This window comes from Bombina bombina, chromosome 9 (genome assembly GCF_027579735.1).
Source record: "Bombina bombina isolate aBomBom1 chromosome 9, aBomBom1.pri, whole genome shotgun sequence".
Classification (NCBI taxonomy): domain Eukaryota; kingdom Metazoa; phylum Chordata; class Amphibia; order Anura; family Bombinatoridae; genus Bombina; species Bombina bombina.
In genome coordinates, this window is record NC_069507.1 from 190,859,392 (window position 1) to 190,871,641 (window position 12,250).

Here is a 12,250-nt window from a genome sequence, read left to right on the forward strand (position 1 = left end):
TACGTGGAACACTTGCCCATGTGTCTAGAGGGATACAGTTTCACCTTACTGAGAAGAAAAATATTTGCCTGGTATTTCTTGTATGACCTGGTTTTCTGGTTATACTAATACACCGCAAGAAATTGTATTTTTGATCATTTTAGTAGAACACAAATGTAATTATGTTTAAGATTAAGATAACTGTTGAAAAGTAAGAAGATGGAACATTATTTATTTATCCAGTGGTGATAAAATGCAGATTCTGAGCTTAACAGAACGACATACATATGTTACCCCTGTGATCAGCTCCAGGCCAGTAGTACATTGCCAGTCTAGATCTGAGGATTTTTATATTGTAGCTTTATATCAATTTGGAGGGATTAGGACAAAATTATAGCCAGGACAATGCGTTTTCAGTGCTAACAATAGAAGTCTATTATGTAATGTATTAAGTGTAACTGTGCCATTCAACCTCCAGATGTTAGCGCACCCTAGGCTTTCACTCAAGTGCTAGCATTTTAATCTCAATTTTAATATAAGAATAAAAATGGAAGTGCTATGGATTGCGCTCTTCCGCTAACATTTTTACACTACACTTGTCATCTAGGCCATGTATTTATACACTGCCAGTGAACACGCTGAGTTTCTTTACACCATACCCTGATGAGTACACTGCTCTGTATAAGTATGATGAGTATGTATACTCTGATGGATATGCTGTGCTGTATAACAATGTGAGTTTCTTTACACCATACCCCGATGAGTACACTGCTCTGTATAAGTATGATGAGTATGTATACTCTGATGGATATGCTGTGCTGTATAACAATGTGAGTTTCTTTACACCATACCCCGATGAGTACACTGCTCTGTATAAGTATGATGAGTATGTATACTCTGATGGATATGCTGTGCTGTATAATGATGTATCTATACATTGATAAGTATGCTGTGCAGTATAATGGTGATGAGTATCTATACATAGATATGACCATGCTGCGTTGTATAATGATGATGAGTATTTATACATTACTAATGAGCACATTGTGCTGAACAAAAATTGGGAGTATCTGTACACTAATTTGAGCTTATTGCCCTGTGTAAATATGCTAAGCAACATGCTGGGTGTGGTATAAACTGAGAATGGGCAGAGAGAATATGCTGAGATCACACTCATAATGAGTACTGTAGGGCATACAAAGAAACCAACACAATTTGTATTAATATTCAAACACTAATATAAACAAAACAATAAGAAGAAGACATCCAACATTGGAATAAAACAAATCAAAGTACATAGATATTTGGGTGACTCTATCTTACATTTTTTACTGTGATTAGTGGCTAATTATGGGAATCCTCAAAAAGGAATATCCTGTTCTAGTTTGATGATTGAAGGAAATGGGATTATTTATATTATGTTCTTTAAATATTGTTGCCATATTTGTTGGAACGCAATACAGATTTCTATATTCCCAGGTTTTTGATAGTTGTTGTTTTGTTATTTATCTCTATCATCGATGCTAAGTGGAGGAGGAGTGGGTGTTAGAGAATATGTTAAGGGATTGTTGGTGAAGAATTATGCTTCCTATGTTTTTCCCCCATCTTTTTAAGGAGTGGGGCAAAAATTGTTCCAGTTTATTTTATATAAAAATAAATTAAGGAAATATAATTTTATGAAGGTTTTTGAATATGAATTGTTTTTATTTTTAAGTACACTTTTACTGGCTACTTATATTGTTAAGGTATATTTTTTGTGACATTTAAGCAGCATTTTGAAAGTCAAGGATATTGAAATTAGATGCATTTGTCTACCAACTTTATTGATTCAATATTTATTATACTCACTCTTTATTGTTATGTTTTCATTGTCAGCCAGATCTTCCTTTATACGTGGGATCTCATCCATGTGCAAAAACACGGAGTCATTGGGACTTTTAAGCCCATCTGATTTGCTACCTGCTAAAGATTTTAAAAAAACAAACACAAAGATTACCAGACATTCTTCAGTTCCTTTAAAGTCTTTATCTATGACATATCTCCTTTATTTTTATTCCATGAATCAACATCCCTTACTGTAAAGAAGTGTTTTTTTTTCAAATGACTCCTGAACCAACTTTTCTCTAACTAGTTTTGCTTTTTTTTTTTCTGACAAATTATACAAATTCAGCATTATTAAATCCCTTAATATACCCAAAGTTTTCATTGGGGCATATGTATCAAGGTCTGGCGGACCTGATCCGACACTGCGGATCAGGTTCAGAGTGTACAACAATCCAGCAACATAAACATAATCATCAGAATGAGACTATTCCCATACATCAAGTGGGTCACTACGGTAGACCAAGAAAGTCTATTGTGGAGTCCAGACTACAAAAGTTCACATGTGCTGCTGGAAAAACTTTCAAATGCTCTTGATATTTTCCTTTTATCCTCTGATGGGGCTTAGATATTAAAAAAAAAACAACTTCTGAAGCAAAATAAAGTCACTTTTGGATCAGTAAACACCCTCTGAACAGAATATCAATACATATATGTGGTTGAGATTAGTAAATTTCATATAACACTTATGGCACAAGTCAGGCTATAGTATGGTAGCTAGAGAGTTAAACATATATAAACTCTAAGTAGTATCAGAACACACAAAGTCTTAATACCAACAAGCACATATTCTTATTACCACTATCGTGTCCCCTAACAAGTTGAAAATAACCAGAACTTAAGACTAGCAATAGTCATTATGTGTTCTCCTGTTATAAATATCAGCTGAAATAGTATGCTTGTTAATCTTAAACATTCAGCACATTTCCTCACTTTGCATTTATATTATGAGAAAAGAAAAATAGGTAGTAAAAACATTCACATTATCATAAGTTAAGCAGGAGAGAAGTAGAGGAGGTCTCCCTATGAACTAACTGGGAGTGTTGCCAACATACTATATACAAAGAAAACCTCTAAAAATATCTGAGTATATAAATATATCTAAACGATAACTGAACATTTATAACACATTGGGAGTATATATGTCAATCTGTATTATTATGAGATATCGGGTCCCAGCTTTACCATGAGAAGTGTCAGTAATTTAACCCACACCTAACATATTGATTGTAGCCAGACATGAGGTAAATCTTCACGTTCCACTGAAATTGAACAACTTTCCTATTCTTCAGCCAGACTGCGGCTGATTCGATGTCATGATCTATGAGCTTCTGTATGGTCCATCTTCTCCTCAGTTTGAGACCATCAAAAGCATTATAAACCGCTAAGCCCATCTTCCCGTTTTGAAATAAGTCCTGTATGGGCCTCACGGCTCTGATTGCTAAGGAGTCCGACGCTGCAAATTCTCCAAGAAACTGTGCTGACCCTTGAAAGCAGAAATCATCCAAAGCGATAGGACCATCTGACCAGCCATTTTGATATCCTCTAAGTCAAAATCGACCTGGGGGATATTTGGAATTTGCAAGGAGGTATAATCATATGTCTCTGTCTGCTCTTCCAATTTATAACATATGCATTCTGATATCTGGTATTGTTCTGTGCCCATCACAGTGATGTTTGCAGGGTATACTGTTGAAGCCGAAACACTGACCTGAGTTCCCTTTCTAACTTGTCAAGTTGCTGTATTAGTAAGTTCAGAACCGATTGTTCCCATATTTCAGCGGCCGCCATTATGCCCATTCGGAGCTTGATACATATGCCCCATTGTATCCATCAAATCAACAGAATTGAACAAGTTTTAATAATTTTGACTGATTCACAAAAGTTTCTATAATATTTGACCACCTATGGCCTACATTATAAATGGAGTACTATTGATAGTGCAGGGTGTGCTATCCATATTGCGGCTTGCTCTAAGAATAAAGCACAATCTGGAATTACGAGTTAATGGTAAAATACTTGACATCTTTGAGAAAGCACCTTTGAAGCATAAAACTAGTAAGATGTTAAGGGCCCTACCACACTGTGAGTGCCTTTTTTAGACAATGTTTTGAATAAAGAAAGTAACATTACTTACATTTGCTTCCTCTGCCTATGTTTGATCTGGAGACTGTTTATTTTGGAGACTAAACCATTCTGTGACTAAATAATTTGCATTATATATGGATTATACCATGTGATTTAGTGGCTGTAGGAACACAACCACAGGGGGGTGGGAGTTGTCTCATAGTTATATCTGACAATTGGACAATAATACAAAGACATAATTACATTTATTGAATGGTAAAATAGTTTTAACATAGAATGTTAGCTAACATCACTCCTATAACAAGTGCTGCATTATGTGTTGCACTTCAGAACAACACATATTAGTGCTGAAAACGTTAGAACGCCTGGAGAACTGAAGTAAAGTGTTAGGGCTAGAGTAAAAGTATATCAAAACTCATAGAAAACGAATGAAAAAAAAATATTTCCCTCATATTTAAAAATGAAAATGTGAAACATTACACAATAAAGGTGACAGTTTTGAAAGTCCTGGAGAGTGCATATCTACATTTGTTTGCTGTATGAACTCCTGGAAGAACCCTGGGCAGTTTTACATTTGATGTAGCGTGAGTGCTGGCCTTTTTGGAATATATATATATATATATAAATATATGTGTGTTTATTATTAAATTAATCTATTTAACGAAAATGTATTTTTACACTGGTTGATCAACTCCACTATTTCTTTTTTTTTTTTTAACGCACCTTACACCTTAAGCTTAGCGCACCTTCTATCTGCACTCGAGCAGAAGCCATACCTCAGTTGTATAGAGCACTATACAGAAGTATATTAACTGAGGGATTTGGCACAGCCTCGTTACCCAACCTCCAGATGTTAAACGCTGCCATTTATTTTCAACTAGTAATACAGAAGTAAAAATGGGAGCGCATTGGATTGTGTTCTAGTGATGTTAGTGCACCATAGTGCTACCATTTTTATGCTCCACTTCTTATCTTGGTCTATTGCTCTCAAATTGAAATACTAATTATCCCCTCTGGTCTGTCCAAGGCTAATAGTGTTCATCTCCCACCCTTATGAACTGTTATATGGACCGAAAAAACTTCTATGCTATACATATTGTATAGAAATCCCCATCTTGGTTTGCTGTTTTTTATACCTATAAATTCTCATAAAAAATCAAACTCCCTAAATTCGAAAACTCAAACTCAAAGCAGAAAAATCTCTTATATTCCCCCATCCCCCAGTTTTAAAAGCTTTATTTAAAAAGGTTCAGAGTGTACAACAATCCAGCAACATAAACATAATCATCAGAATGAGACTATTCCCATACATCAAGTGGGTCACTACGGTAGACCAAGAAAGTCTATTGTGGAGTCCAGACTACAAAAGTTCACATGTGCTGCTGGAAAAACTTTCAAATGCTCTTGATATTTTCCTTTTATCCTCTGATGGGGCTTAGATATTAAAAAAAAAAACAACTTCTGAAGCAAAATAAAGTCACTTTTGGATCAGTAAACACCCTCTGAACAGAATATCAATACATATATGTGGTTGAGATTAGTAAATTTCATATAACACTTATGGCACAAGTCAGGCTATAGTATGGTAGCTAGAGAGTTAAACATATATAAACTCTAAGTAGTATCAGAACACACAAAGTCTTAATACCAACAAGCACATATTCTTATTACCACTATCGTGTCCCCTAACAAGTTGAAAATAACCAGAACTTAAGACTAGCAATAGTCATTATGTGTTCTCCTGTTATAAATATCAGCTGAAATAGTATGCTTGTTAATCTTAAACATTCAGCACATTTCCTCACTTTGCATTTATATTATGAGAAAAGAAAAATAGGTAGTAAAAACATTCACATTATCATAAGTTAAGCAGGAGAGAAGTAGAGGAGGTCTCCCTATGAACTAACTGGGAGTGTTGCCAACATACTATATACAAAGAAAACCTCTAAAAATATCTGAGTATATAAATATATCTAAACGATAACTGAACATTTATAACACATTGGGAGTATATATGTCAATCTGTATTATTATGAGATATCGGGTCCCAGCTTTACCATGAGAAGTGTCAGTAATTTAACCCACACCTAACATATTGATTGTAGCCAGACATGAGGTAAATCTTCACGTTCCACTGAAATTGAACAACTTTCCTATTCTTCAGCCAGACTGCGGCTGATTCGATGTCATGATCTATGAGCTTCTGTATGGTCCATCTTCTCCTCAGTTTGAGACCATCAAAAGCATTATAAACCGCTAAGCCCATCTTCCCGTTTTGAAATAAGTCCTGTATGGGCCTCACGGCTCTGATTGCTAAGGAGTCCGACGCTGCAAATTCTCCAAGAAACTGTGCTGACCCTTGAAAGCAGAAACCATCCAAAGCGATAGGACCATCTGACCAGCCATTTTGATATCCTCTAAGTCAAAATCGACCTGGGGGATATTTGGAATTTGCAAGGAGGTATAATCATATGTCTCTGTCTGCTCTTCCAATTTATAACATATGCATTCTGATATCTGGTATTGTTCTGTGCCCATCACAGTGATGTTTGCAGGGTATACTGTTGAAGCCGAAACACTGACCTGAGTTCCCTTTCTAACTTGTCAAGTTGCTGTATTAGTAAGTTCAGAACCGATTGTTCCCATATTTCAGCGGCCGCCATTATGCCCAAACGTCAGATTCCGCCTTCTGCGGATAGTGTGATTTGCAGGACAACCGAAACGTGAAAGCCTCTGTTAGGATCCATTGTTCATATATAATGCTGAAGCTATGTAAAGTGTTACGATCTTTCTCTGTCCAAACGTAAAGAAAATGTAGAGCAGCACTATTCACTGCTTATAACCCAGGATCAATCATATCCTGGGGGGGGGTATTGTGCGGCAGCCCCAGCAGTGAAGGAAAACAGAAGCACGACACAGTTCTCACTGCCATGCGGTCCGTCCCCTGCCGCTTAGCTGAAGAGCATAGGGAGGGTCAGCTTTACAAAAAAGGTTTCCAAAATCTCCCAGGACTTACCAAGAGATTGTAGCTAAAAACTTTGCTGTAGGAATCCGGTTATGTAGAAAATAATCCTTTAAAACCTAATGAAGATCAGGAGCTCCTCTAAAACATGACCTCCCGCAACAGTTATAGGCTCCGCCCTCAAAATCTCTTCTATTTTGCTCATCCCTAAAAAACTTTCAGTTTTCAAGCAATCCCAGAGATCAGTAACTGTCATCATTTATATTTTTTAACCAGTTAAAGGGACATAAAACAAGTTGAGATAGAGACAAAATATAATAATATGTACATTAATTACTTTACCTGCAAATGTATACTGCAGTGACTCACCATTAACCCTTTCTTTTAAGTTTCTGAATTGTACAGCTCTAACTCCCCCCACACAATTCCTTTTATGGCTGTAGCTATATTTATTGTTGTTTTGGTAAAATGCACAAATGAATAGGGGATATCTGCTGGGCATGCCTAGAAGCGTTGAACTCAGTTGAAATACAAAGCCTGTGTCTAAACACTGATAAGAGGGGTGGAGCACAGTGTCCAGACAGCATGGCTATTTTAAGTATTTGTGCTTATTTTTTAAAATTATTTTAAAATACTTCCCAACAATTTGTAAACAATTTTTTAATGCAAACTATTTTTACTTAATTAGCCCTTTTAGGATATGCAGAGATCTCAATCTGTTTTATGGCACTTTAAAGGCCAGATTAAGGCGTGCAAGCGATATTGGGTTTTCACGTCCGTTTGTGCACAAGTTGATTTGCGCTTGTGTTACAAGTTGATAGTAAATGCAAACCCGCAAGTGCAATCGCGATTAATGCTCTGGAAACGAAAAATTGTCACAAAGCACATCACAAATACTTTACACAGTACAGTTACACTCATAATAACACAATCTAATAAAAAATGTTCAAAAATAATATTGCACAAAAAAGTTATAAAGGCTCAAAGATATGAGGCTTCAGGTGTTAGAAAACAAAAGGCAGACAGAGGGCTTTAACAAGATATATATATATATATATATATATATTGCAACAAAAATGTGCGGTGCTCTGCTGGTCTCCTATTTAATGCAGGTGGGTGTGCGTATATATATATGAAGCTTTAACCAGTTCCTTACGTCTTCGGGCTTAAATTATTACTGCCAGTCAGGTTCTAGGGAAGTCCCTTTATATACTTTCAAATATATTATAAGCCCTCTTTACACAGCTTCAGTGGAATAACAATATAGGGTAAACACCTTAAACAATAACTCACCCCGCTTCATGTGGTCGCCTTACTTCAGGCGCTCACTTTTGGCTTTCGTTTAGCTCTTGGCGAATCCCTGTGTAGGGAATGTAAAGGACTTACTAAATGATGTATGGTTGTTTCACTCTGTGTTCCACTTCCATATATAGCGGACGCTGCTCCATGCTCTGCTTCACTCACTCTGCTCGGCTTGTATCCTGGGACTCCTCCTGCAACTTTTGATTGGACTTGCAACACCCCTTCTGCTCTGCCACAATGTAGCCTGTATCCGTGGTAGCAAACTCCTCTCAGTTTGCAAGGAAGAAGTAATCAAATGGAAAAAAGTGCAGATCCAGGCGTAATCCTTAAAATAAATTCTTTATTTCATCAGAAAGTTTAACAAAAAATAGATCACATCAGGTAATGTGTAAAATGGTGCACAATTTTACACATTACCTGATGTGATCTATTTTTTGTTAAACTTTCTGATGAAATAAAGAATTTATTTTAAGGATTACGCCTAGATCTACACTTTTTTCCATTTGATTATACATATATATACACAGCGTCTGTACACCCCTCACATTTTTGTAAATATTTTATTATATCTTTTCATGTGACAACACTGAAGAAATGACACTTTACTCCAATGTAAAGAAGTACGTGTATAGCCTGTATAACAGTGTAAATTAGCTGTTCCCTCAAAATAACTCAACACACAGACATTAATGTCTAAACTGTTGGCAACAAAAGTGAGTACACTGCCTTAACCCTCTTGGGCATGGAGTTCACCAGAGCTTCACAGGTTGCCACTAGAGTTCTCTTCCACTCCTCCATGACTACATCACAGAGCTGGTGGATGTTAGAGACCTTGCACTCCCCCAACTTCCGTTTGAGGATGTCCCACAGATGCTCATTAGTGTTTAGATCTGAAAACATGCTTGGCCAGTCCATCACCTTTACCCTCAGCTTCTTTAGCAAGGCAGTGGTCGTCTTGGAGGTGTGTTTGGGCTCGTTATCATGTTGGAATACTGTCCTGCGGCCCAGTCTCCGAAGGGAGGGGATCATGCTCTGCTTCAGTATGTCACAGTACATGTTGGCATTCATGGTTCCCTTAATGAACTTGTAGCTCCCCAGTGCCGGCAGCAGTCATGCAGGCCCAGACCATGACACTCCCACCACCATGCTTGACTGTAGACAAGACACACTTGTCTTTGTACTCCTCACCTGGTTGCCGCCACACACGCTTGACACCATCTGAACCAAATAAATTTATCTTGGTCTCATCGGACCACAGAACATGGTTCCAGTACTCCATGTCCTTAGTCTGCTTGTCTTTAGCAAACTGTTTGCAGGCTTTTTTGTGCATCATCTTTAGAAGAGGCTTCTTTCTGGGATGACAGCCATGCAGACCAATTTGATGCAGTGTGCGGCGTATGGTCTGAGCACTGACAGGCTGACCCCCCATCCCTTCAACCTATGTAGCAATGCTGGCAGCACTCATACGACTATTTCCCAAAGACAACCTCTGGATATGACGCTAAGCACGTGCACTCAACTTCTTTGGTCGACCATGGCAAGGCATGTTCTGAGTGGAACCTGTACTGTGAAACTGCTGTATGGTCTTGCCCACCGTGCTGCAGCTCAGTTTCAGGGTCTTGGCAATCTTCTTATAGCCTAGGCCATCTTTATGTAGAGCAACAATTCTTTTTTTCAGATCCTCAGAGAGTTCTTTGCCATGAGGTGCCATGTTGAACTTACAGTGACCAGTGTGTGAGAGCGATAACACCAAATTTAACACACCTGCTCCCTATTCACACCAGAGACCTTGTACACTAACGAGCCACATGACACCGGGGAGGGAAATGGCTAATTTGGACATTTCCACTTAGGGTTGTACTCTCTTTTTTGCCAACGGTTTAGATATTAATGGCTGTGTGTTGAGGTATTTTGAAGGGACAGCAAATTTACACTGTTATACAGGCTGTACACTCACTACTTTACATTGTAAAAGTGTCATTTCTTCAGTGCTGTCACATGAAAAGCTATAATGAAATATTTACAAAAATGTGAGGGGTGTACTCACTTTTCTGAGATACTGTATATATATATATATATATATATATATATATATATATATATATATATATATTTATTTATATATATTGTGGAAAGGCCACTGCTTTTTTCAGAGTCAGGGTATACTTCCCCTTTAAATGAAAAATGCTTTTCAGCAGACAGGTCCTTTACAGGTCTCCACATGCACCATCCCAGTGCAGCCTGATATTGAGACCCCTACCTGCTTTCTCAGAGCTATGATATAACCCTGGGCCTAATTGACAAGGAACAGGTGTACTAGCTAACAGAAAAACATTTACCACTTAACAACCGGGATAGATTGCTCTTTCTAACCTCTGACTAATATACACATGGTCCTGTACCCTGTCACATATCCCCCTCCCCAGCTTAACACAGGCGTGTGAAGCGGCTATCGCCGTCAGGGCATGTGCCCTTGAAAGGGCATCAGCATTTCCATGAAGAAGACCTGCCCTGTGTCTCACCACAAAAGTAAAAGGTTGTAAAGACCTGGTGATTCTTGAGTTCTTGTCCCTGTTGGTGTGCATCCACTTTAATGGGGCATGATCAGTGACAAGGGTAAATCGCCTGCCCAACAGATAATAATGGAGCGTTTCCAAAGCCCACTTTATCACTAAGCACTCCTTCTCTATCGTAGCATAGCGCTGTTCCTGGGGCAACAGTTTCCTGCTCAGATAGAGAACAGGATGTTCCTCATCCCCAACATATTGAGAGAGTACGGCACCTAAACCAACCCCAGACGCATCTGTCTGGAAGAAGAATTCCTTACTAAAGTCAGGAGCCACAAGGATAGGCTCTCTACAAAAGTGCTGCACGTAGATCAGCAAAAGATTCTTCAGCTTTGCTGTCCCACCTTACAGTGTCTGGGTTCCTTGCTTTAGTAAGGTCAGTGAGGGGAGCTGCCCTTGTGGCAAAATGGGGAATGAACCTCCGCTAGTAGCCTACGATACCTAGAAAGACTCTGACTTGCTTCTTCCTCAGTGGCCTTGGCCAGTGCTGTATAGCTTCTATCTTGGTAAGTTGGGGCTTTACCATTCCTCTACCAACCACATATCCCAAGTATTTAGCCTCAGCCAAACCGATAGTACATTTAGAAGGGTTGGCTGTCAGCCCTGCCTTTCTAAGGCCTAGATTTGGAGTTCGGCGGTAGCCGTCAAAACCAGCGTTAGAGGCTCCTAACGCTGGTTTTGGCCGCCCGCTGGTATTTGGAGTCAGTGATTAAAGGGTCTAACGCTCACTTTTCAGCCGCGACTTTTCCATACCGCAGATCCCCCTACGCCATTTGCGTAGCCTATCTTTTCAATGGGATCTTTCTAACGCCGGTATTTAGAGTCGTTTCTGCAGTGAGCGTTAGAGCTCTAACGACAAAACTCCAGCCGCCTGAAAATAGCAGGAGTTAAGAGCTTTCTGGCTAACGCCGGTTTATAAAGCTCTTAACTACTGTACTCTAAAGTACACTAACACCCATAAACTACCTATGTACCCCTAAACCGAGCTCCCCCCACATCGCCGCAACTCGATTAAAAATTTTAACCCCTAATCTGCCGACCGCCACCTACGTTATACTTATGTACCCCTAATCTGCTGCCCCTAACCCCGCCGACCCCTGTATTACATTTATTAACCCCTAATCTGCCCCCCACAACATCGCCGCCAGCTACTTAAAATAATTAACCCCTAATCTTCCGACCGCAAAGCGCCGCCACCTACGTTATCCCTATGTACCCCTAATCTGCTGCCCCTAACACCGCCGACCCCTATATTATATTTATTAACCCCTAATCTGCCCCCCTCAACGTCGCCGACACCTACCTACACTTATTAACTCCTAATCTGCCGAGCGGAGCTCACCGCTATTCTAATAAATGTATTAACCCCTAAAGCTAAGTCTAACCCTAACACTAACACCCCCCTAACTTAAATATAATTTACATCTAACGAAATAAATTAACTCTTATTAAATAACTTATTCCTATTTAA

At 38.8% G+C, this 12,250-nt stretch overlaps 1 protein-coding gene across 1 annotated transcript in view; it reads right to left on the reverse strand.

Annotated features, from left to right (window-relative positions):
• The window catches only part of CNNM1 (cyclin and CBS domain divalent metal cation transport mediator 1), a 421,587-nt gene that overhangs the window by 32,867 nt on the left and 376,470 nt on the right, over positions 1–12,250 (reverse strand). Inside the window, exon 10 of the mRNA XM_053692543.1 lies at positions 1,828–1,938. Within this exon, the coding sequence (XP_053548518.1) occupies positions 1,828–1,938 (111 nt within the window). The remainder of the gene's footprint in view (positions 1–1,827; positions 1,939–12,250) is intronic.